Below are 27,966 nucleotides of genomic sequence, written 5' to 3' on the forward strand. Positions count from 1 at the left end.
TGTTGATTAGAGAGGATAGGTACAGGGAGCGGTGTTGGTGAGCGTTTTGTATGCAAGGGTGAGAATTTTGAATTTAATTCTGCTGTGAATGGGGAGCCAATGAAGGGACTCGCAGAGAGGTGCAGCAGATACAGAGCGATGGGAAAGGTGGATCATCCTGGCAAAGGCACTTAAGATGGATTGAAGGGGGGAGAGGGGGGAAAGAGGAAGGCCAGGAAGAAGGTTATTGCAGTAGTCAAGTCAGGAAATAACAAGGGAGTGGATTATTTTCTTTGTGGTGTTAGCGCACAGAAAAGGTTGAATCTTGGAAATATTGCATAGATGGTTGCGGCAGGATGTAGAAAGCGATTGGATTTGGGGGATGAAGGATAGATTTGAGTCAAGTGTAACTCTGAGGCAGCAGACTGGGGGCGATACGAAAATGGTGATGCTGTCAACAGGTATAGATAAGTCAGAAGTCGGCGTAGAGCTTGAAGGGGGGATAAGAAGGAGATCAGTCTTGGACATGTTAATCTTTAGGTGGTGAGAGGCCATCCAGGAAGAAATACCAGATAAGCAGTCGCTGACATGAGAGAAGACAGAGGGAGAGAGAGCAGGGGTGGAGAGGTAGATCTGGGTGTCATCAGCATAGAGGTGAAATTTGAAGCCATAACTGTTGATAAGTTTAGCCAGCAAAGAAGTATAAATGGAGAAGAGTAGAGGACCCAGAGCATATCCTTGAGGTACTCCAACAGACAGAGGCTTTGGAGAGGAGGAGTCACCGGCAAATGACACAGAAAAGATCTGTGAGAAAGATAGGAGTGAATCCAGGAAAGAGCAGTGTCACAGAGGCCAAAAGAGCTTAAGGTCTGTAGGAGGAGGGGGTGGTCAACTGTGTTGAAGGCAGCTGAGAGGTCAAGTAAGATGAGTATAGAGTAGTGGCCAATATTTTTAGCAGAGAGAAGATCGTTCATAACCTTGGTAAGGGCAGTCTCAGTTGAGTGTTTGGGGCTGAATCCGGATTGCAGGAGGTCAAGCAAGGAGTTGGCGGACAGGAAGTGGGTTACGCAATTGTAAACTATTTTTTCAAGGAGTTTTGATGTTAGTGGAAGCAGTGATATGGGGTGGTAGCTTTCAGGAGAATTAGGGTCGAGGGAGGATTTTTTGAGTATGGGAGTGACTTTTGCGTGTTTGAAAGAAGATGGGAATGAGCCAGTAGAGAGAGATAGGTTGAAGATGTGGGTAAGAGCAGGAGTGAGGGTGGAAGATAGGGAGGGTATTAGATGGGAAGGGATAGGGTCGAGTGGGCAGGTAGTGAGGCGTGAGGAAGATAGTAAGGAAGAAACTTCATTCTCAGTGGCCGGATGGAAGATGCAGAGGGTGGCAGAGGGAGTAACTGGGCCTGTTGAAATATTGCTGGTTGGTGTTGGGATGTTGCTTTGGATAGTACGTGTTTTGTTTAAAAAGTAGTCTGCCAGGTCTTGAGCACTAAAGACAGATGGGGGGTGGAGCTGGTGGGTAGAGGAGAGAGTTAAATGTGGAGAAGAGTCATTTAGGGTTTGAGGAAAGAGAAGCTATGAGAGAAGAGAAGTAGCTTTTCTTGGCTAAGTGAAGGGCAGACGTGTATGAGCGAAGAATAAACTTATAGTGTATGAAATCAGGTTCAGAGTGGAACATAAATATCGCTTTCATCATGCAAGCAATATTTAGCGTTCCACTTGTAATCTGTGTACATTTAAGTTAAAGTATTATTTTTTATTATTTTGACTTCAGGAAATATTTACGATACAACATTTAATGTTAATATGTGTATATATATATATATATATATATATATATATATATATATATATATATATGCTGCCATACAGTGCTCTGTTCTAAACAGCTACACGCACCTGAGCCTACCTACCTACTTTTTAAAAAACAAATCATACCAAAACAAGAAATAAATCGTGAAAGAAAAATTTTGGGGTTCATTCCCCATTAATATTGCTCCACCAAACTCAGGTACACAGTAAAGAGTCTAATGTCATATGTCAATTTTAAATGCAATGACCTAGATTACATGTGAAGAGAAAAATTGTGCTGGTATTACAAGTAAAGCACAATACGAACGCGACATCGCATTCTCATTGCATTTCATGGAAGCTTTGCGCTCACAAGAGTGTGCTTCCATAGGCTGATTCTGATGAAGGGAAACATCGCAAATAACCTAGCGCAGTGCAGGGGGTAAGTCTTGCAGCGTTGGGCATAAAATTTAATATATATATATATCATTATATGCATATTTATGTGTTTATATGTGTAGAGATTCTATTTGAATATTAGAATCAAATGATTTGAATGATTCAGCCCAGCAAAGCTAAAATGATTAGTGTTAGGACCAGTCTACTTTGGGACACCTTGTAAGTGGTGACTGGCTCAGCAGAATATGGCCATATTGTGTGACTAAGATCCCAACTTTATTTAAAAATGTTAAAACATACATGCAAAATTTTTGGCAGCATAAATATATGTTAATAATATTGCGTGACAATGATCCCAATTTTATTTTAACAATTTCATGAATATTTAGCAAGCAAAAATATTTTTTGCAGCATATATAAATATGTTATAAATATTGTGTGCCAATACTTGTTGTTTTGTAATTATTTTGGTCATTTTGGCAGCACTCCCACAATATGTGTGCTAATATATAAAATGTTTTTTGGTGTGCTTAACCAAACCCCCTTGTTGTTGTATTTCTTAAATAGGGAGCTGACCAAATCCCTTTGGTTAAAGCACACCACCCTTCCCAGGTGTGTTCCAGAAAATGTGATTGTGGTATATATATATAAAGCTAGGGAGTTTCATTCTGTGCAGTCATGATTTGAGGCATAGTTCTGCAGTGTTGGAATTCTGTATTTGAATATCAGAATCTAATAAATCAGCCCAGCAAAGCTAAACTGATTAGTGTTAGGACCAGTCTATTTTGGGACACCTTGTAAGTGGTGACTGGCTTAGCAGAATATGGCCATAATGTGTGACTTAGATCCCAACTTTATTTAAAAATGTTAAAGCATACAGGCAAAAAAATTTGCAGCATACATATATGTTAATAATATTGCGTGACAATGATCCCAATGTTATTTTAACAATTTTAAGGATATTTAGCAAGCAAAAATATTTTTTGCAGCATATATAAATATGTTATAAATATGTAGACTTAAGTGTTTGGATGTGCGCCAATACTTGTTGTTGTTTTATATACACATATAAACACATAAATACATATGTATGTATATATATATATATATATATATATATATATATATATATATACATATATCTTTCCCTTTGTTTTTGCTTAAATGACCCTTAGCTCAAATGTCCCCTCCCCATTCCTTAACTTTTTGCAGGCCCATATGACCCTAATATATCTCTCTCCCTCAGCCTGATTTAAAATATATCCTGCCCAAGATTTGCAAGCATTACACAGACCTCCATTCAGCTGTCCCACTGCCCTCTACAAATAGGTAGCCTTCTGTGGTGTTCATATTACAAGCCCAAAATCATTGTGATCTCTGAATCGTGGCTAACCGCAAAAATACCGGACTCTGCCTTTGCAATTCATTGGTATTCATGCCATAGAAATGACAGATCAAAAAGAGTAGGGCATTGTAATTTATGTTGACAATTCCATAAAGTACACCCCCTTACAAAAATGTAGCTCTCTTGCCACCTTTTATTTCCTTTCTGGCACAATTGAGATCCTGTGCAGTAAATCAATCATTGTTGCAGGAATCTACCGCCCACCTAGCTCCCCTGTGCATTCCCTTTCTGACATAGCCCATCTCCTTAGTGAAACCGTAGCTCAAAACCCAAAAAGTGAAAATTTAATCTTTGGAGATTTTAAAATTGATCGGCTAAATTCTAAAAATAATAGTTCATGCTCGCTGTTTAAGACTTTGCAGCTAAAGCAATTAATCTGCTCTCCAACTCGCATAAAAACTAAAAGCCATAACCACGCCCTGTTCGATTGGATTCTCTCCATTTCTCCTGACTGAATCCAGGAGGCAGGTGTTCTTCCTAACAATTTCAGTGACCACTGTTTAGTGTACTGCGTGCGCAAAATAAAGGCTACTAAATCCTCTCCCAAGGTTAAAATCACCAGGTCCTTCAAAAAATGTATTCTTCAATAATTTCTAAATAACTTCAAGAACCTCCCCTGGCACAGATTAAACCTAATCCCAGATATAGGGGCCCATTTATCAAGCTCCGAACGGAGCTTGTGGGCCTGTGTTTCTGGCGAGTCTGAAGACTCGCCAGAAACAGCAGTTATGAAGCAGGGGTCACAAAGACCGCTTCTCCATAACCCTGTCTGCCTGCTCTGATGAGGCGGACAGGAATCGCCCATCGAAGCCCCCTGCTGGCGGACGATTGGCCGCGAGTCTGCAGGGGGCGGTGATGCACCAGCAGCTCTTGTGAGCTGCTGGTGCAATGCTGAATACGGAGAGCGTAATGCTCTCCGCATTCAGCGAAGTCTTGCGGACCTTATCCGCACTGTCGGATCAGGTTCGCCAGACCTTTGATAAATATACCCCATAGACTTTGCAGTTGAATTCTTTCAGTCTGAACTCCTACAAGTTTGGAATTTGCATGCCCCGCTGAGTAAGGTGAGAGTAAAAGGAGCACATATGAATTGGATCACAGCTGACCTCATTCAAATGTTCCAGTTTCGGGATTCGATGTGGTCAAAGTTTAAGCATACTGGCTCTATGAACGATCACTGTGTATATAGACAATGGCGAAATATATGCACTAAACAGACAAAATTGGCCAAGATCAAATCCCAGCAATGCTGTTGAAGCTCATGCCGCCGGCAATTGCTAAACCTGTCACAACCCTAATTAACGAATCCTTGGTGTCTGGATACATACCCAAACTTTGGAAGACTGCAAGAGTAGTGCCTATCCATAAAAGTGGTGAGATAACCTTGGTTTCTAAATACCGCCCAATATCATTCCTCCCAGTATTGTCAAAATTCTTAGAAAAATGCAACTATGTGAGTATTACCAACAATCTAGCTTTCTGACCCCTGATCAATCAGGTTTTCGTCTGAATCACTCCACTACAACTGTCCTCCTAAAAGTTTGCAACGACATCCAAACTGGAGCTATTTTCCTTGATTTTGCAAAGGCCTTTGACACAGTAGACCACGACATGCTACTGCTCAAACTAAAAAACTCAGGTATTAGTGATCATCCGCTAACCTGGTTTCGATCATATGTGTCGGATCGATCACAATATGTCTCCATTTCTGACAGCGACTCCCTCCCTCTCCCAGTCATGTGTGGTGTTCCCCAAGGTTTCATTCTCGGCCCCTTACTATTCACATTATTTATAAATGATCTGTCTAATGTCTGCAAATCCTCAACTCTACACATGTACACAGACGACACAGAAATCTATGCAAGCAAATTCGACCTACCGCAGCTTGAGGCAGTGCTCCAAGACCAGTTCACAGAGGTAGAAAAGTGGATCTCAAAAAACAAACTCTTCCTAAACACTGACAAAACTGTCACAATGATCTTTGGAATGGTACCTAAATTACACAAACTACAAAATTCCCATCTATGCATCAAAACAAAATCAAATTGTACACTGACTGCAGTCCACTCTTTTAAATACTTGGATATGTTGTTAGATCTATGTTTTGGCCTCCACATAGAAAAACTTGCATCTAAACTTTATCCAAAACTAGGTGCCCTGTACGGAAACAAATCCTGCCTAAGCCCTACAGTAAAAGAAAAGATTGTACAGCAAATGCTGATGCCAATCATTGATTTTGGGGATGTATTATATGCACCTGCACCGCAAACTCACCTTAAAAAACACTACATTGTATAACTCATTCTGCCGCTTTGTGCTACAATGTAACTACAGGACCCACCATTGTGACATGCTAAAAGAACTAAACTGGCTGTCACTGGAATCCAGATGCACCCTCCATCTTTCCAGCCTTGTGTTTAAGGGCTTTTCTGGGAAGCTCCCACCCTACCTGAGCAGAATTCTCTCCCCGGCTATTCCCACCTCCAATCCAGTACCAGCACATTAGTTTGCCTCAATACAAAAAAAAGGCAGCTTGATCCTCCTTTTGCTACGGAGCACCACAATTATGGAACAACCTCCTTCACACTTTCAAACCTTCCCCAAGCCTAAAATCCTTTAAGAGATCCCTCTCTACATATCTCAAAACAGAATGCACCTGTCATGGTGGTTGATTATGTATTTCCTACCTGTTCTATGATAAATTTAAGGAGGTTCATAAAAAAACCATAAGAGGTGCACACAAATCATAATAAATAAAAAACATAAAATCAAATAATCAAATAAACATAAGTGACAGTAAGGAATAGATATAGTCTGGGATAAGATCTTCCATCAAACGGATCCTTCTCACAATAATAAGCAGAACAGTTCGGCAGCACTCCCAAGGAAAAGTAAACGTATGCAAAAGTCCTAGAAGACAAGAGAGAGGCACCTAATCGTGTGATAACATCTATCACCAGTACATAAAAGGACAGACAAGTGGCAACTCACAAGTTCCATGAGCACACCCAGTGCTATAGACGAAAAGCCAAGACCTCTCAGTCGCTCGACAGACTCGTATCTGGCACCACTCAACTGGTCACGTGGGGAGGCTTCCACGAATCACCAAAGATCTCACTGGTTACCACGGCTGCGTTCCGGAAACAGCAGACAATCTCAGCAAGTAGTAAGGCATCAGCAAAAATCCAGAAAATCACCCAGAACAATTGAAAAGGGCAGGAGCGTGATTGATATATAAAAAGGTGGTTTATTAAAAATGATAAAAACAAAAGTATACAGCAACGCTTTTCTCGGCTACATATGCCATTTCATCAGGCTGTAATCTAAAGAATTGACACGCCCCTTAAGAACCCTCCTACAACCAATAAAATCATAGCATCAACACACGCCACACTCCCTCCCAAACAGAGCACGCCTCTAGTCTTATTGAAATGCAACTGGCTAATGCATCACAAAAAAAGGGAGTGGAAGAGTGTATATATGACACACTGAATGGCTAATGCACAATTAAGGTACCCACATTGACAATACTAATCGTTTTTAGTCTGTAATGCACGCACCATATCCACCGATAGATAGAATACCTAGACTGTATGAAATCATGGCATTTCTCTGATGCAAATGGCGAACGTGCATCACAACACCAAAAAGACACATAAAAACCTAAAATATCCGACAATTACATGCATAACTAAAATACAAAGAGACTATCAAAACATACATATATACATAGGTATATATATTCACTATATCACACACATATATTGTTATCTTTATGGTCAAGTATTTGACACATGAGCACTTTATTTATTTTTGAAATAGTAATTTTACATTATGTCCCCTTTTTGGTAGTTGGCATTATCATTCTGAATGTATTACTACATAAATATATACAGTATATATATTTTTTCATTAGTTTTTAATCATTTCTGTGTTTTTAATTAAGCACTCTGTGAATATTTGTCTTATACAACCATGTACATGTTTTGATAGTCGCTTTGTATTTTAGTTATGCATATAACAATCTGCATTTTCACTGTCGGATATTTTAGGTTTTTAATGTGTCTTTTTGGTATTGTGATGCACGTTTGCTATTTGCATCAGAGAAATGCCATGATTTCATATATTCTAGGTCAGTGATTTGCAACCTTTTTTTTGCCGTGGCACACTTTTTTACATTAAAAAATCCTGTGGCACACCACCATCCCAAAATTTAACAAAATCACACGTAGCCTAATACAGGATATATATACAGTGTGTGTGTGTGTGTGTGTGTGTATATGTATATGTGCTGTGCTGTCGTGCCATGCCTCCTACAAACTATGCATGACATATTTACATTCATTCACAAACAATCATAATGATTGCCTGTGAATGAATGTCAATTTCATGGTTGTAAATGATGCCTGATGAGCCTGTCACATACCTCCCAATATTTGAAAGAGGGACACCCCCGCACTGTTGTCAGTCTGCCGCGGCACACCTGAGGATCTCTCACGGCACACTAGTGTGCCACGGCACACTGGTTGAAAAACACTGTTCTAGGTATTCTATCTATTGGTGGATGTGGTGCGTGCATTAAAAACTAAAAACTATTAGTATTGTCAATTTGGGTACCTTGATTGTGTATTAGCCATTCAGTGTGTCATATATCCACTCTTCCACTCCCTTTTTTGTGATGTATTAGCCAGTTGCATGTCAGTAAGACTAGAAGTGTGCTCTGTTTCGGAGAGAGGGGGGCGTGTGTTGATGCTATGATTTTATTGGTTGTAGGAGGGTTATTAAAAGGAGCGTGTTAATTCTTTAGATTACAGCCTGATGAAATGGCATATATAGCCAAGAAACGTGTTGCTGTATACTTTGATTTTATCATTTTTAATAAATCACCTTTTTATATATCAATCAAGCTCCTGCCCTTTTCAATTGTTCTGGGCAATTTCCCGGATTTTTGCTGATGCCCTACTACTTGCTGAGATTGTCTGCTGTTTCCAGAAGCCACAGTCGTAGTAACCAATGAGATCTTTGGTGATTCATGGAAGCCTCCCCACGTGACCAGTTGAGTGGTGCCGGATACGAGTCTGTCGAGCGACTGAGAGGTCTCGGCTTGTTGTCTATAGCACTGGGTGGGCTCCTGGAACTTGTGAGTTGCCACTTGTCTGTCCTTTTATGCACTGGTGATAGATGTTATCACACAATTAGGCGCTTCTCTTTTGTCTTCTAGGACTTTCGCATACATTTTGTATATATTGTGTATTAATATTGTTTTTGTATTTTATTGTACCCTATTGTATAAATGCAATGTTTTGTGGACCCAGGACATACTTGAAAACAAGAGAAATCTCAATGTATCCTTCCTGGTAAATATTTTAAAAATAATAATATAAATATATAATAACAGTAAAAACACAGTGCCCATAGACGTCAGTGTAAAGGCACTTTTCAGTGCCTTTTTTTCTAACACCACACATCCGCTCACTTTATCCCCTTATAATTGCTTCAAGCAATTATGTATTTTTTTTTTTTTTTTTTTAAAAGATGCTCATATTTTTGTTTTTAATAAAGGAAATATACACTTTATTTTGGGGCAATTGGGGGGACATTTTTTTCATTAACCAGAGGTCTGACCTCTGGTTAATTTCACCAATCTCGCTGGAGCATTAAGCAGCCACTTGTAATGGCTGGTTATTTAACGTACACCCATAAATGAGCAAATTTGCCCCTTTACGGGCGCATGTTAAAATACTGCTTCACAAGGGGGGTGGAGCTAACTGCCATGCTGAGCAGACATCTGAATACAGAGCTCCGGGCACAAACCTACCAAAATCGCAAAATAAGTCTTTTTGTGAAGATAACCTTCCCATATAATTGAGGGAACTATCTGGGCACTTAATATAACTTAATACCTAAGTTTAGCGACAACACGTTACATTTGGGAGGAGTCTAGGTGTCTGACTGTGTGGACACAAAACAGCCTGCCGCCTAACAACACTCGCATCTGCGTACTGTCAGTACTCCGGAGGGTCGGAGCTCCACTCCAGAGTAAGAGAGGACATCACAAAGAGAGATCATGAGCTAAGGCATTTGAAGGGCTAGGAGCTGGATTGGCACCATCAGCAAGAGATTGTGTGGCCTTCACATCATGGAACGGCCGCTGTTTGCTGCCAATTGAAGCCTGGAGAGTCAATCGGACCTCAAAGGCCATCTGGGAGGACAACTATTATGGGAACCGGGTGATCGTGAGGAGCCCTGGGAGCATGGAATGTAATAAAAAAACTAAAGACGCCGGTGAGGCACGACGTGGCGTGAATGGACGCCATTTTGATCCTGGGGCCTGCAAAGTAACTCCAGAGATGTTGGGCACTGAGCAGCAACTTCTATTTGTGCCTGGTGGAGAAAAACAAAATAAAAAAAAAAAGGCGTTCTGGATCACCACCACTAAGGCACCTAAGAAAACCCTGCATAATTCCCTATCGTTGAAGTCACCTACGCAGTTGTTTCACACAGGATGTCTTCAGAGGGCTGGCTTCCTCCTGAGTCTTGGGTGAGATCCACTCTTTACACATAGTGCAGCACACACACTGGAGCTATATAACCCACTCCCTCCCTCTTATTCCTTCAGTTTACCGCTTAGGGTTTTAACTAGAGACCAGTTCCCGTAATAATTTGACAACACACTAACGGTCTCCATACTCTCTGCTGGTTACCTTTTATCCAACCTAGTAGTGCATCTCAGATGGTGCAGCCTTAAGAAATCAGAGGCCAGACTTGACTCAACCTTAGTACCTATACCTAAGTGTCTCACATCAGGCACACACAAAGGCTTCCCCTTTGGCTATCAAGAGGGTATAACTTTGTCTCATGAAGTTCCCCCCTTAAGCAAATCATATAACATCAACATCAGGGGCCTTTTCATTGTTTGCATTGCCCCCATCGCATAACCAAGAAGAACCCTGATCTTTACAGTCCAATTGTACCTGGCATATATCAGGTTTGTGAGCAACAGCTATAACTTTACCCATACACTTTTGGAATCCTTTTTTTTTCCATTTTCTTTTGGGGTGACATACTCCGGTATCAACTGGACACTTAAAGAGAACTCTCACTCTAACTCCACACACCAATTACCCACTGTTACTTTAATTGTACAAGCCTCATTTAATACTATATTTGTCCATTTGCACAGATCGTTATTGTTGATATTAAGGTAGACCATATGCTGTATTACTGCTTCTTGTATCATGTGTGTATTTTTTCCCACTGTGGCTGTTTCTACTCCTAATATTCTCCTATACAGGCCTTCCTTCACCTCCCCCTTTCCTACCTAGCTTGTCTAGGTGGGTCACTTCCTCTTCCCTTTTTACCTTCCCCCTTCCTCCTGAGGTGGGGGTTTGGTTCTAATTTTGCTCTTGTGCTCAGATTTTCCCAAAAACTCACATCTTGCAATAATTCTTGAGACCATATCATGTAGTGAGGATAGACATACATCATTCTTTTGTATTATTTGGTTGTACCCCCTGATTTTGCTCTGTGGTATCTCCTTGGTATCTGCCCCTTCATTGCTGTCAAAATCTAGTTTACGGTAACTTTGTTAAAAAGTGATAGCCAACCTGTTTGGTTGTTACGACTGCCTAGATTTAAAGCCGATAGAAACATTTTTCTTAACATAGTGTTCCCTCATCTACTCCCTCCCTGTACGAGCCCGACTGCCTTGATTAGCCTTCTGAGGTAGGCCTTTAGCCCATCCCATTAATTGACATGTTGGGGTAGTGCCTAGGAGGTGCCACCCAGCCCTGCTCCACTTTGAATTGTACTCTAATTGTATGGGTAATTTCTCTTTTGTCAACTCAATAAGAAGTCTAACATCAATTTAATAACTCCAATCAACAAGTTTGCATTCTCCTTATCTGTGTAGTTCAACTGAATGCCTCACACTTCTAGAAGGCATCCAAAGACTCAGGTGAACATTAAAAAAACGGTCTTTGATCATTTCTCTCAACCATCTAAAGAGCCAGAGGAGGGGTCAAATGATGGGCTCAGTGACTCAGAATTACTGGGTGAGGGTTCTCACTCTGACCTGCACCTCTTCATTCATTCCCAACACTTCATTACTGAAGCAACCTTAAAAAAATGCTTGTTTTACAAACACGTTCCATCATGCAGGAGATTCAAAGAAGCCATGCTGAGTTGTGAAAGGATATCTCTGAGATAGGTGAGAGAGTAGACGCTCTCAAAAGGAGAAACAATGATATGGCCACAGACCAGACAAACCTCTTGGCATATTGAGAAGCCCTATCTGACCAGTTGACCCAGCTTGAATTTAAACTAGCTGATGTAGAGGATCAGGTTCGTAGAAACAATGTTCGATTTCGAGGGGTTCTGGAAGAAGTCCTCCAGGCAGACCTCTAGGGGTACTTCAAGGAGCTTTTTAGTGAGCTGTTGGGCCCTATTGAGGACATGACATCTACCATGGAATGAGCCCACAGAGCACTACGATCGAGAGCAGTCTCTCAAGACAAGCCGAGAGCTGTAATTGTCTGTTTCCATAGTTTCCTATTCAAGGACAAATTGATGCAGGCTGCCTTTCGAAGGCCGAAGCTTTCAGACAGGTTTAAAGATATCCAATTATTACCTGACTTGTCTGTGTATACCCTCCAACAATGAAGACAATTTCAACCAGTTACCTCAGTATTACGCAGGGCAAACATAAAATACAGATGGGGCTACCCAACTAAACTAAAAATTACAAAAGATAACCAGACACACATACATTCTACTCTGTCTCAAGACAACACCCTCCTAATGCAGTGGGGCCTCATAACTGAAGTATCACAGGCTCCACCTCCCTTACAGCCAAAACTGCGTTCAACTGCTCCTGAATGGCCTGCCAAAGATCAAAGGCCAAAAAGACTAAAGACCCAACAGAGCCAAGAACCTTCACAACCTCACACCCTCTCACCTTGAGCTCAGGCCAAATATGAGTATTTGATGAGATTCCCTCCATTGGGAATTAGTAGTAGAAGAGGACTCTTGGATGTCAGAGTCACCCCTGTTGTTGATTGACAGACTGCCGTTCCACTATATAAGTCTTGTTGACAAAATTGTCTGTTTACACTGTTTTCTTGGTATGGAGCGGGGCTGGCACAGCAAATGATACATGGTAAGGTCACCTAGATGGAGGGTTACAGAAGCTCTTTGGTTTTAGTTGACACTATTGATGTCAGGTAGTTAATGTTGTTCTGACTTATATGTTTAGTTGACTAATGTTATTGTTTTATTATTTACTTGTTTGTATATCGGAGTGGGGCTGGTGATACCGGCTCAGGCTTACTCTCTCACACTCCCCCCCACATATAAGGTAGCCCACGCCAGGGTTCCATCTAGGTGGACTATTTCCACCTCATTTATTTTGATACATTACTTTGAACTAAGTTCGAGACTAATTTCCCTCTACCCTACTTCCCCCATTTCCCATCCCCAATTGTCCAAACATCCAATACAGGGCACTCATATCTCACATACATATTCCCTTCCCTTTCCAGAACAACATAACTGCAAGATTCCTTACCCATAATGCTAGAGGCCTCAATTCTCCCTTTAAGCCCAGTCTCCTAACTCGCTCCCTCAAGTTTCATAATCCAGATGTGGTGTTTCTCCAGGAGACCTACTGGCAGTCAGACACTCCCCACAGATTCTACTCACATATATACACAACGATTGAGCATTCCCCATTTACCAAAAAAGCGAGAGGGACTGCTATTTTAATACATAAAAGACTGGCATTCGAACAAATTCAGGTGATCAGTGACCCACAGGCCAGATACACACTTTTAGTGCGTAAGCGAGATCATGTTTTGCATACATTGGTATCAATCTCTTTACCTAACACTCGCCAACACGCATATCTTAGAAAAGTCTTGCAGTTAGTGGAACACTACAGACACGGTAGAGTTATCCTAGCAGGAGACTTTAACATGACTTGGGATAATAAATCTGACCGCAAAACAGTGACTCCAACCAAAACAAATCCCCAATCAGAACACCTTTCTGTATACTTTAAAACCACTATGTCTCAATTTGGATACTTTGACATATGGAGATCTCTCCACTCAAAAGACAGGGACTGTACTCATTACTCCCATCTACATAAAACATACTCCAGGCTTGACCACATATTCTGCCTAGTCGAAACCTTAGACTTAGCCACTCACGCTAGTATCTCTCTCTGCCCTTGGTCGGATCATGACTAAGTTTTAGCCGACCTACAATCTACTGACAACCCTAAACTTAGGACTGCATAGAGTTTACCCCGCCACATCTTGTCGGACATCTCTTTTAGGGAAGAGTTGAGACAAGATATTATAAAACTCATTCAACAGAACAACAATGCACAGACCAGAGATGACATACTCTGGGGTGCTGTTAAAGCAGTCATAAGTGGATACATCATCTGCAAACAAGCTTGTCTAAAACGGCTTGCTGGACTTACCTTAGCCCAGGCACATAGTAAGCTTAGGACATAGAAACCTCTAATCGCTCTAACATCACAGAAGACACAACTGCTCAAATTACTGCCATTCAATCCCACATTAGTCATTTAGAATTGTGCAGAACACAACAAAATTTAGTAAAACTCAAACAAATATTCTGTCATAAGAGTAATAAGGCAGACACTATGTTGGCCAACAAACTGCGTCATCAGGCTAATACATCCGACATTCACCAAATCCAACAGGACAAAGAAAAACTTAGACTGCCTTCACGAATAGGAGACTTCTTTGCAGACTTCTACTCAAAGCTATATAACATTAAAAGTTCAGAAGGTGATAGCCCCACTTCATCTCATAACATCCGATTGTTCCTAAACTCACTAAATTTGCCAACCCTTACGGCCGAACAACAAGATGCACTCACTACCCCTTCACTCTATTAGAAATCAAACAAATCATTAAAAACCTGAAGCCCTTTAAAGCCCCGGGCCAGATGGATTCCCTGCCCGCTTTTATAAGACGTGCACACAGGAACTGTCTCCCCTGCTCCTTAGTTTTTTGATTTAGCAAAAGAGGAAGGCAATTTTAAAAAAGAGTTTCTAAAGGCCACTATGTTCGTGATTCCCAAGCCAAATAAAGACCACACTATGTGCTCTAACCATAGGACCATCTCCCTAATTAATGTCAATGTTAAAATCTTTTCTAAACTTCTGGCAAATTGTATCTGTAAGCTGTTGCCCAGCTTAATTAACCCTGATCAGGTAGGCTTTATTCATAATAGAGAAGGCCCGGACAACACTAGGCATCTAATTAATGTAATTTATGAATCTACTAGAATGAACAAGCCCTTCTCAGTTATCTCTTTAGATGCTGAGAAGGCTTTTGATCGATTCCGATGAGCCTACCTCTGGGAAACCTTAGAGGCTTTTAAGTTCCCTAATTAAATCTGCCTTGCTATTCAAGCACTTTATTCCACACCATCAGCAATAGTAAAGGGATTGGGGTTCCAATCATAACCATTCCCAATTTCTAATGGCACCAGACAGGGCTGTCCTTTGTCCCCCCTCCTATTTGCCCTGCCAGTTGAACCCCTTGCAGAGCAAATACATTCAGAAAAGGGACTAGAAGGAATCACGTTATTTGGAAAAACACATAAAGTTGCGTTATTTGCCGACGATATCACTATATTCTCAGTGGAACCAGCACACACTATTCCTAAGTTCATGGAAATTCTTAAGACATTTGGTAATTTGTCCTTTTACAAACTCAACACAGCGAAAACTGAAATATATTGGTGGGGATACCCTCAAAACTACATCCAAAATTTAACAAATAGATTGAACTTTACTTGGACAACCGAACAAGTTATACACCTTGGAGTTAAATTATCTAACAGTATACCGCAGATGATCAAAGACAACTATCTTCCACTATTAGCAGAACTTAAAACTTTGAAATATAAGTGGAATCACAAATCCATCTCTTGAATAGGTCGAATCAAATCCCTCAAAATGTCTTTCCTACCAAAACTCACATATCTATTTAGATGCCTCCCACTTAGGGTGCCCATGCACCTTCTTCTGCAATTCCAAAGTAAATGCACAAAGTTCATCTGGCAGGGAAAACCCTCTAGAGTCGCCCACAGAATTATGCAATTCCCCACGCACGTGGGAGGCTTAGCCACCCCATCTATTGTAAAATATTACGAAGGAGCAATGCTCACGCATATATCCCAATGGCAATGGGGGTAATACATTCTCCTGATAAATCGAGAGATTGAACAGGCCTCACTCCCCTTAACGATTTTTCTTAGAGACTTTTTATGGACTCTAGCCCATAGTCGCAGAACTCTCAGAATCACAAACCCTATAATCATCAAATGCCTTTCTGCATGGGATAGGTTTTGCCACTGCCACCTAATAGCACCCCAACCATTACCGCTGTAGCTTACCTACTGATGAGCTTAACAGAAACTCACCCTAACACATGGGCATGGCTAGGCATAAAGCAAGCTTCATATTTCTGGTCAATTTCCTCCCAGGATAACTTCATTACACTCGACCAATTAGAAAATCCTACCAATATTGTCTATTTTCTCCACTTTGAACTTACTAGGATCAAGAGCTTCCTCACAAGTTGGGAATTTGTCCCAAAATCTTCTTGCCCCCTTACCCCCTGGGAGTCCATCTGGCAAAGGGGCCCCAGGCTATCTAAACCTTTATCAACGCATTATAATTTGCTAGAAGGCACCACACCTCCTACACTAGCACCTCACTTACATAGATGGGACACCCTCCTACATATTAGTATTCTACTCACCGTGTTGCAAAGAACACTTACACTAACAAAGAAAACACTGCACTATATAACGATGTTTGAGACATATTATAAAGTTGTTTCTCATTGGTACTATGTCCCTACAAGACTATCTTGAATGTTCCCGGGAGCGTCCCCTCTTTGCTGGCGCCAATGGTGCCTCCCAGGAGACTTGCTCCACATATGGTGGGGGTGCTCAAAAATTAAACCCATTTGGAACTTGTGCTTCTCAGATCTCTCCAAAATGAAGATCTATGTACCTAGAACACTGCTATAGATCTTCTACATGTAGGCCTACATACCATTTCTAAGCATCATAGTCTTTTATGCATATTCCTTTTCTCTTCCATCAAAACTAACATTGCCAGGTCCTGGAAAAGGGAATATCCACTGAAATGGTCTGAAGTCTTAAACACAATGGCATACCTATATACCATGGAAAAAGACATTTTCTACTCACTTAACAAATCTGACTTATTTGAATTTACTTGGACTGACTGGAAAGACACTTATGACACTCTCTGGCACCCAACTGTCGTATCATAAGACTTCTATCCAGCACCTAACTAACTGCAAGTCCACTCCCCCCTCCCCTCCCTTTCAGTACCCATTACAGTTAATACACTAATTACCGTCAAAGAAATCCCCCCTCCCCCTTCCCCCCGCATCTGCTTTTCCTATATATTCACAATTTGATTGTAATGCATCAACTTACTTTGATTCAGTTCTTTATTTAAAAAGCTTCCTTCCCTTGAGAAGGAATGACTACATACAGAATTATGGTTCTTTATAATGACAAATCTTTAACCTGCGTGTCCATATACTTTTGAATTATGTCTACTAGAACAGGGGTCCTGCGCATCCCCAATTATCATTATAATTCATCCAGCTATGTATGTGACTTTATTTGATCTTTGAATCTTAATAAAATCTTATAAAAAAAAAAATACTGCTTCACTTGTAATCTATCCCAATATCAGCATTTACTGAATAAAATTACAGGCATTAAACATGAATTATAATGCATCTGAAACAATTATTAGCAGAGTTCATTCTTGGTTCAATAAATAAATAAAAATGGGCAATGTGCCATGAATATCTTTTTTTAGTACTAGGGTCACCCTATGTTGCTAAGTTTCATCTTATGATGACCCTATGACTGACAGAAACATCTTGCTTACCTTGTGTTTTACTTTCAGTTGGGTGCAATTAAAACGCAGCTGCTAGTCCTATCAGATGAACAGGAAACTCTGACTATTCCTTCTTTCTTTTCAGCTACCAGACACCATCTAGCAGTTTACAGATTGCACAGCACTGAGGCCACTCTTTTGTGCGTTCACAAATGCTGCACTATAGATCATACTGCCATTTTCTTATTAAGGGCTAGATTACGAGTTGATCGTAAATTTACACTCCTGCAATTGCTTTATCTGCACTCAACTTTTTTACCATTGCATGCCCAGTATTACAGGTATCAAGTAAAACTTTTGCGCTTTCGCGGTCGCATCCTCTTGCAAGAAAAAAAGGGCGCAGGATTGTATTCCCCTGTAGACTTTAATAGAGCCTCATTTTATATATATAAAAAAAAAATAACAGCCGCCAGCTTGTGTTAAGATGAGCGCAGTATTGCAATGAGATATATGAATGTATTTCTATACATTTGTATACCTGTATTTATAAGTGTGTATATATATATATATATATATGTCTATAAATACATCTATACATATATATAAATACATACATACATATGTATTGATATACATGCATCTATATTTATTTGCATACATTTATTTCTATGGATCCCTACGTAAAAGCTCTTATGGCCCATCTTAAAATCTCATATCTTTGAGCCCTTATTACTTTTTATGGCAATTTTTTTAAAATATTTTTTTACATGGTGTAGCTGTACTTTTAAATATATTTTTTATGTGTTTTGTGACACTTTTTTGACTTGTGTCAACCAGAGCTCTGAAGCTGAAGTAATTATTCATGTGTTCGCATTTACTTTCAACTTGTAATATGGGCAGAATTTAAAGGGACAGTGTACACCAGCATTTTTATTGTTTTAAAAGATAGATTATCCATTCTCTAGTTTTGCATAACCAACACAGTTCTATTAATATACTTTTTACCTCTGTGATTAACTTGTATCTAAGCCTCTGTAAGTTGCCCGCTTATTTCAGTTCTTTTGACAGACTTGCATTCTAGCCAATCAGTGCTGACTCCTAGGTAACTCCAGGTGCATGAGCACAATGTTATCTATATGACACACATGAACTAACACTCTCAAGTGGTGAAAACTGTCAAAATGCATTCAGATAAGAGGCGGCCTTCAAGGTTTAATAAATTAGCATATGAACCTCCTAGGTTTAGCTTTCAACTAAGAATACCAAAAGAACAAAGCAAAATTAGTGATACAGTAAATTGGAAACTTTTTTAAAATTACATGCCCTATCAGAATCATGAAAGTTTATTTTGGACTAGACTATCCCTTTAACTCGCGTGGTGCAAACAGCCACGGAAAACCCGATATCGCTGGTGAGCAAACTATTGCGCGCCACTAGTAATCTATCCCTAAAAGTGGACAAAAGTTTTTTTTATACTAAACGATAAATGTAATTTGGTGCAATTGTTACATAGCATCAAAAGTTTAAAGATAAAAACAAAGGAATGGCAGAATTACACAAATAAGAGCTCAGCTTTGTACCCAGCACCTTGACCATAAAGATAAAAAAATGCAAATGTTTTAGTAGAAACATTATTTACTTTAATTCATAATAGTAAAAACATTAGTTACTCTAATTCATTAGAACAATGTTATGACTTTCGACCTTGCTCTGCTGTGTGTTTAACTCCAACAGAAGGGGATAAACACACATTAGAAGTGCGGCTTGGGAAGCTTTGTACACTGCGGGGCCCAAGCGGAACTTGCCCCTGATCCAATCAGCAGCGCTAGTTGCACATAGGAGTCATGCAGATAGCGCTGCTGATTGGATCAGTGGTGGGTTCCACTTGGATCAACAGTGTATTGCAGATCCTGAGCGGAACTTCTACTGTGCGTTTATCCTCTTTGCATGGCTTAAATACACAGTAGAGTAGAGTCATTAGTTGTAAAATTACATGCTCTAATGGATTAAAGCATGTAATTTGTTTTACTATTAATGCCCTTTAATTAAAGGGACATTACAGTGTCTAGCATGTTGGAGCCCAAGCATATAATTTTAATACTGAGATACTGATACTGGAAAATGATAACTTACTGATTGATGTGTACACCCCACATACTGGCTTAGTTTTGTTTGATTTAATGTATACTGGGAGATTTTAGTTTAAAGGGATAGTAAACACCAAAAATATTGTTGTTTAAAAAGATAGATAATCCCTTTATTTACCATTTCCAAGTTTTGCACAGCCAACACAGTTATAGAAATATACTTTTTACCTGTGTGATTACCTTGTATCTGAGCTTCTGCAGATGGCCTCCTTATCTCAGATCTTTGGACAGACTTGCATTTCAGGCAATTAGTGCTGACTCTTAAATAACTTCACATGCGTGAGCACAGTGTTATCTATATGGCACACATGAACTAACACCATCTAGCTGTGAAAAACTGTCAAAAGCATTAAGATAAGAGGCGGCCTTCAAGGGCTTAGAAATTAGCATATGAGCCTACCTAGATTTAGCTATCAACTAAGAATAACAAGAGAACAAAGCAAAGTTGATGATAAAAGTAAACTAGAAAGTTGTTTAAAATTAAATGCCCTATCTAAATCATGAAAGTTTCATTTGGACTGTACTATCCCTTTAAATAGTCTTTGGTACAAAAAAAAAAATCAAAGTTTATTGTATTTTCATTTTATTCAGACACTCTTTACCATAATGCTGTTTCCTGTTTCAAAACATTTCTTTGGAAATCAGTCAGAAAATCATCATCATAAGACAATTTCCTGGTATTTCAGGTTTGGGCTGTCTCTTTTGCAGGATCAGACAGATATGGTAAAGGCTGTATCTCCTCTGTGTCAGGTCTATTGAGCTAAAAGAGACTGCCCCTAAGTGACTCTGGACTTTTGGAACAAGCACAAAAACTTTTCCAGCATTTGTTCATTCTCAGCTGCTCTGATTTTTTTTTTTTTTTATATTAATTATGTTTTTCATAAGATGCTACATCTTGTATCAAAATATTCCTGTCAAAGTGAGTCAGAATACTTTTAACACACCTGTTAAAACTTGTTACACGTATAACAGTTGCTTCAGCATTTGTCGTTCGAAAGTATTAAAGGAACATTGAAATCCCATTTCTTTTTCACTATAAAAAAGAACATTGTACTTTAAAATGTATAGGGTTAATATATGTTCCTGTGCTAAATAAACCTAGTTTTACTTTTCAATCTTGTTAAATATTATATATAAGATATTTCTCAGTAAGTCAATTGAGATTATGTTTTTTAAGTTTATAAGCATAACTGGTATTCTATATTTATATATCACATACATAAATTATTATATAGCTATAGTATACTTTTAAAAACAGATATATTTTTTTTTCTGTGAGGTACCTACACAATTACACTGTGTTTATTTAGACCTATTAGAAAATGACTTTAGTTTATACAAATATGAAGTTATGGGAAGAATCCATAAAAATATTAACATAACATAAAATATTTGTAGACAAATTTACCCTATAAAGGATTTCACAAAATACCATCTGTTTGCATGGATATCTTCAATATTTTATTAGTTCTGAGAAGCAAAAACATAACAAAACACTGCCAGGTGTTTAATGACAACTTGACAGCTTCTTTGATAGGTTCAATGGCATATTTCAAATGAGGGGTCTTATGTTATAATTCTATGGTAAGAGATAGGATCCCCTGAATTTGTTTCATATACCTGTTCCCATTGTTGCTATAAATAATGATCACCCAAAAGCCACCTGGGTGTATGACTGTTCACTTGAAAGAGGGGCCTCTCTTATAAAGTCCCTTTTTGAGATGGGATCACACTGAAAGTCACCTAGTAGACAGATTATCTCATTCCTATGAAAATCACGCGCTACCCTGAGCGATTTAAGGCTCTAATCTGAAAGAGGTTAATTTTCTCTTTCGTATAAGGGGTATTGTGTGTGTTGTATGTTGCCTTTGCGTAATATGGGCTGAATTAGAGCTGCTACCAGCCATACAGTAAAAACATTTGGTAGGCAACTTTTTATGGAATGGGGGGCTCTTCTTTTGCAGAAAAAGGGGTTTCATACTCTTTGTGTTGTAATCTGCTGCGGAATCTGTTAGCGCTCTACAAAAAACTGATAATAATTATATGGGTGGTAATGCGAACTCTAAAAGATCACATCAAACTCATAAGTGATTCAACCTACAATGTAATGCATTATATGATATATCATAAAATATATAACTGATATTTATTACCTGTTTCCCAGTCTTGCATAACCAACACTGTTATATTAATATACTTTTTACCTCTGTAATTACCTTGTATCTAAGCCTCTGCAGACTGCCCCCTTATTTTAGTTCTTTTGACAGACTTGCATTTTAGCCAATCACTACTTACTCCACGGGAGTGAGAACAATGTTATCTTTTTAGAACACTAGTTATGTCTAGCTGTGAAAAACTGTCAAAATGCACTGAGATAAGAGGTGGCCTTCAAGGGCTTAGAAATTAGCATATGAGCCTACCTAAGTTTAGCTTTCAACAAAGAATATGAAGTGAACAAAGCAAATATGATATGATGATAAAAGTATATTGGAAAGTTGTTTAAAATTGCATGCCCTATCTGAATCACGGAAGTTTAATGTTGACTAGAATGTCCCTTTAATTGGTTTTGTATTCTTAAGAGAAAAAAAAAAATCTTCATTTTTTTTATACATCAATAGATTTACATATACCCCTCATAGGTGTTAATTAACCATGGGAGTGGTGTTTTACATATTATGCATCCCTCCAGAATCCATAGGGGGACTGCATAATAAGGATTAAAGGGACACTGTACCCAATTTTTTTCTTTTGTGATTCAGATAGAGCATGACATTTTAAGCAACATTCTAATTTACTCCTATTATCAAATTTTCTTCATTCTCTTGGAATCTTTATTTGAAATGCAAGAATGTAAGTTTAGATGCCGGCCCATTTTTGGTGAACAACCTAGGTTGTCCTTGCTGATTGGTGGATAAATTCATCCACCAATCAAAAACTGCTGTCCAGAGTTCTGAATCAAGAAAAAAGCTTAGATGCCTTCTTTTTTATATAAAGATAGAAAGAGAATGAAGAAAATTTGATAATATGCGTAAATTAGAAAGTTGCTTAAAATTGCATGCTCTATCTGAATCACAAAAGAAACATTTTTGGTTCAGTGTCCCTTTAATAAAGATAACAAGAAGTCTCATTTAATTTATGTTTTACTAATACATATATGGAGAAATCCCTTATTGCAACATCCTATGGCTGGTATCCACTCAAGATGTGTTTATTTTTTACCTCTAATCAGAAGACATAAGGCCTGAGTCTGAAAATCTCTCTGGGCTGGTGAGATTCTCAAAGGATGCTCGCCAGCCCTTGTATTTCCCTGGTGGAATGATATAAAGCCACTTTTTTGACTCTGAAAACAGGATATCTTGCTAAGAAAATGCATACATTACAAAAGTGCACAATGAAAATTGTACTTTAAAAATCATGCAAAACAAAAAATGTAACCATTCACACAATAATAATCAGAAAATCGTATTGACAATCTACTTGAAAATGTTTATTGTTTGAAAAGATAGATAATCCCTTTATTACCCATTCCCCGGTTTTGCATAACCAATACTGTTATATTAATATACTTTTTACCTCTGTGATTACCTTGTATCTAAGCCTCTGCAGATGGCCTTCTTTTTACAAAGTTGTATTTTAGCCAATTAGTGCTGGTTCCTACATAACTCCAAAGGAGTGAGCATATATCACACATGAACTAACATTGTCTAGCTGTAAAAAGCTAATAAAATAAATCTGGGTAATGTGTAGTAAAGGCGTTATCTATATTTTTAAACAATAAAAATAAAAAAAGTAGACTGTCCCTGTAATTGTAACAAATTGTTCACCAACAATCGTATTTAATAAAAATCTTAATAAATTGGAATAAATTGTAATAAATATGCACAGCGTAAATCACGATGTAAATACACTGGATGTGCAAAAAAACACATTTATTGTTGGCAGATTGTTGGCAGAATTATTGAAAAATGTCTGCCCTACAGATCTTACTGTTTTTTTTGCAAATGAAAAGGTGCTGAGCTTTTATCAAAGTACTCAAAACACTAATTATTTTGAAAGGAAGACCTATGCATACAAAAATATCAGCAAATTCAAGCTACAGGGCACTGAAAACAGCAAAATTTGATTTAAATTAGGCGTAATATCAAATATATGCCAGGGTAGTCCTCTGTACTACGTCCTCTATTACAAACTTTTACCTAACAGAGAGCTCTCATTATTTCTTTGGGAATCATCTCGCCAACAGCAGGGACATCCGCTTTTTAATAGATTTCCATGAGGGCGTATAAAACCACATCTAGATTGGCAATTGTTTTAGAATTGGCCCCATAGTGACCAAGCCATAATTCTCTATGGAGTGCTTTTTGCCTTGGCTGAGCACAAATGCAGTAACTTTTCCCCGAAGTGGCGTATCATGTCTACAGCACATCGATAAATGCCGACAGCATACGCTCTCTGCATTTATCATTGCACCAGCAGTTCTTGTGAACTACTGGTGTAATGCCGTCCCCTGCAGGGAATGTCAATCAAGTTATGGATCGGTCTTTAGACCACTGCTTCATAACTTCGGAGCTTGATAAATAAAAATGCCCCAATGAGTACTTTGGAGCAAGCTGCCCTTAAGAATAATCGATTGAGCATTATGAGCTCTGATTGGTTCTTGCCTTTTTTTAAATGGCTATATTTGGGACATATCAAAGGTTGTAAAAATAGGGTAAGTTTTATCTGAAATATATATAAACAAAACATGCAACGTACACATGACTTATTATTACGTAGTGACATATTAAACTAAATAGGGTAGATTTATTAAGCGGTGGATGCTGCAATCTATCCCCAAAGTTTCCGGCTCGCCGATAATTTAAGTTAAGAAGCAGCGATTGTAAGACCGCTGCTCCTTAACTCGTCCGCCACCTTTCAGGTGGCGGACTTCAATCATCCCGATAAGATTGGGATGATTGACACCCCCTGGTAGTGGCCGATTGGCCACGAATGTGCAGGGGGCAGCATTGCACAAGCATTTCACCAGAATCTGCCTGGTTTCTGATAAATGTAACCCAATGTATCATAAATAACTAAATATTTTCGGCTAGATTACGAATTTTGCGTTATGAGGGGTGCAGTGTTAACTTGAACGTTATTGTCACCGCTCACTTACCTACATCGCTGGTATTACAGGTTTTTACAAACCCGGCGTTAAAAGGCAAGAAGTGAGCGTAGAGCAAAATTGTGCTTCATACCTCACTCCAATACCAGCGCTGCTTAAGTCAGCGGTGAGCTGGTTGTACATGCTCGTGCATGATTTCCCCATAGACATCAATGGGGAGAGCCGGCTGAGAAAAAGTCTAACACCTGCCGAAAAGCAGCGTAAAGCTCAGTAACGCAGCCCCATTGATTCCTATGGGGAAACACATTTTATGTTTACACCTAACACCCTAACATGAACCCCGAGTCTAAACACCCCTAATGTCTAAACACCCCTAATCTTACACTTATTAACCCCTAATCTGCTGCCCCCGACATCGCCAACACATACATTATACTTATTAACCCCTAATCTGCCGCTCCGGACATCACCACCACCTACATTATACTTATTAACCCCTAATCTGCCGCCCCCAACGTCGCCGCCACTATACTAAATTTATTAACCCCTAACCCTAACCCCCGCTAACTTAAATTAATTAAAATAAATCTAAATAAAACTTACTATTAATAACTAAATAATTCCTATATAAAACTAAATACTTACCTGTAAAATAAACCCTAAGCTAGCTACAATGTAACTATTAGTTATATTGTAGCTATCTTAGGGTTTATTTTACAGGTAAGTATTTAGTTTTAAATAGGAATTATTTAGGTAATGATAGTAATTTTTATTTATATTTATTTTAATTATATTTAAGTTAGGGGGTGTTAGGGTTAGACTTAGATTTAGGGGTTAATAAATTTAATATAGTGGCGGCGACGTTGGGGGCGGCAGATTAGGGGTTAATAAATGTAGGTAGGTGGCGGCGATGTTAGGGACAGCAGATTAGGGGTTAATAATATTTAACTAGTGTTTGCGAGGCGGGAGTGTGGCGGTTTAGGGGTTAATATGTTTATTATAGTGGTGGCGATGTCCGGAGCAGCAGATTAGGGGTTAATAATTTAATTTTTTTTGTTTGCGATGCGGGAGGGCCTCGGTTTAGGGGTTAATAGGTAGTTTATGGGTGTTAGCGTACTTTTTAGCACTTTAATTATGAGTTTTATGCTACAGCGTTGTAGTGTAAAACTCATAACTACTGACTTTAAAATGCGGTACGGGATAGGCTGTACTGCTCACTTTTTGGCCTCCCAGGAGAAGCTCGTAATACCGGTGCTATGGAAGTCCCATAGAAAAAAGACTATACGCAATTTGCGTAAGTTGATTTGTGGTAAGGTCAAAGAAGTGTGCGGTGCCCCTAAATCTGCAAGACTCGTAATAGCAGCGGTAGTAAAAAAGCAGCGTTATGAGGCTTAACGCTGCTTTTTTACTCATAACGCAAGACTCGTAATCTAGCCGTTTGTTCTTTCTAAGGTACAGTAAAATGTTACATGCATTTAAATGTAGTTTTTATTATAGAATAATGTCTATTTTATCCGAGTCAGTTACAGTATCTTTGTGCTATATATAAAAAGTGTCCTTTACAATTCTTAAAATATAGGCAAATTCACTACTTAAAGGGATAGGAAAGTCAAAATTAAACTTGCATGATTTAGATAGAGCACGTCATTTTAAGACACTTTTAAATTAATTTCTATTTTTAAATGTGCTTCATTCTCTTGGTATCCCTTGTTGAAAAAGAATACACACATATCCCACACTAGTGGGAGCTACTTGCCAATTGTTACCTGCACACATTTGTCTCTTGTGATTGGATAACTAGATGTATTCACCTAGCTGCCAGCACTGCAATGCTGTTCTTTCAGCAAAGGATAATAAAAAAATTAAGCAAATTTTATATTAGAAGTAATTTGGAAAGTTATTTAAAATTGTTTGTTCTATCCAAATCATGAAAGAACATTTTAGGATTTCCTATCCCTTTAAAAATAACTGATAAAAACAAATTAGTAACATCTTTCATTTCCTTTCACAATTTAATGATAATATAATAGTTATCTCTGTATAAGCATGCTTGAAAATGAAAAGTAGTTACCCAATAAAAAAATATTACTCACTTTAGGTCTTTTCCATTCTAACTTGAAAGGAAGTTCTTGACTGTAAAAGAGAGAGTTGTCATTGGGTGGAAACTCACGGTCTTCAAAAAGGACCTTCCTTTCCAAGCATTTCTTTCGTAGTTCCTCATAAGTTTTTTCATGACCACCGATAATTGGCAAATTTCTACTGATGATGGCAGAATAAATCCCTCCAGTACCACCACTTGGACTAGATTCAGTAACACTGCCGGCAGGTGCTGACCCTGACTCGGTTGGTTGCACTACCTGAGCAAGTATTTCTGAAGGCATGGCAAAGCTGTGTATCTAACACAATATATATAAATAAATATACACATGCACAGATGTTGCAACTGCTGAGAGATTATATAAAAGAGGAAGTTTCTTGCGTAACAATTTCTGTCTTTAGAGAGTGAGTATTTCTACGTTACTTTAGCATGCTGTATTATTCCAGAGAAAATACGTTTGTTGCAGTATCCATTGGAAAGCCAGAAACAACGATCAATGATTTGCACATGAGCAATCTTTCAACAGGTTGCAGTGTGTGTGTGTGTCTTCTCTGCTAGAGAAGTTTGTGCCAGGGAACTAAAAATAAAGTTGACGGCTCTTTCAGGCAAGCAGATTCCTCAATTCATTATGTGACCTTAGGGAAATTACAAGTTCAAGCTTTTTTTTTTTCTTTACAAAAGGAACTATTATACAGTTGTTTTTTTTACTTTTTATTATCTGTGGATTTTTTTTTTTGGTTTCTTAAAGGTATATTAAGCACCTATTGCTTTTTTGTAAAAAGTGTGTGTCCCACACTCCCTAGATATCAAAAAGCAAATTCTGTAACTTAAAGGGACAGTCAACTCCGAAATTGTTATGGTTTAAAAAGATAGATAATCCCTTTTATTATCCATTCCCTAGTTTTGCAAAGCGAACATGGTTATATTAATATACTTTTTACCTTTGTGATTACCTTTTATCTAAGCCTCTTTTGACAGCCGCCTGATTAAATGGCTATTTATTATCTATTGACTTGCATTTTAACCAATTACTCATAAATAACTTCACGGGCATGAGCACATAGTTATCTATACGACTCACATGCACTAGCAGTCTCTTTTTCTGAAAAGC

The 27,966-nt window shown here is 38.7% G+C and overlaps 1 protein-coding gene across 1 annotated transcript in view; it reads right to left on the reverse strand.

The window, feature by feature from the left end:
• The window catches only part of CAPN3 (calpain 3), a 337,900-nt gene extending 310,505 nt beyond the window's left edge, over positions 1–27,395 (reverse strand). The window contains exon 1 of the mRNA XM_053697721.1: positions 26,851–27,395. Coding sequence (XP_053553696.1) covers positions 26,851–27,138 — 288 coding nt within the window. The 5' untranslated portion in view covers positions 27,139–27,395. The remainder of the gene's footprint in view (positions 1–26,850) is intronic.
• Between the last annotated feature and the right edge of the window lie 571 nt (positions 27,396–27,966).

This window comes from Bombina bombina, chromosome 1 (assembly GCF_027579735.1).
Source record: "Bombina bombina isolate aBomBom1 chromosome 1, aBomBom1.pri, whole genome shotgun sequence".
Lineage (NCBI taxonomy): Eukaryota > Metazoa > Chordata > Amphibia > Anura > Bombinatoridae > Bombina > Bombina bombina.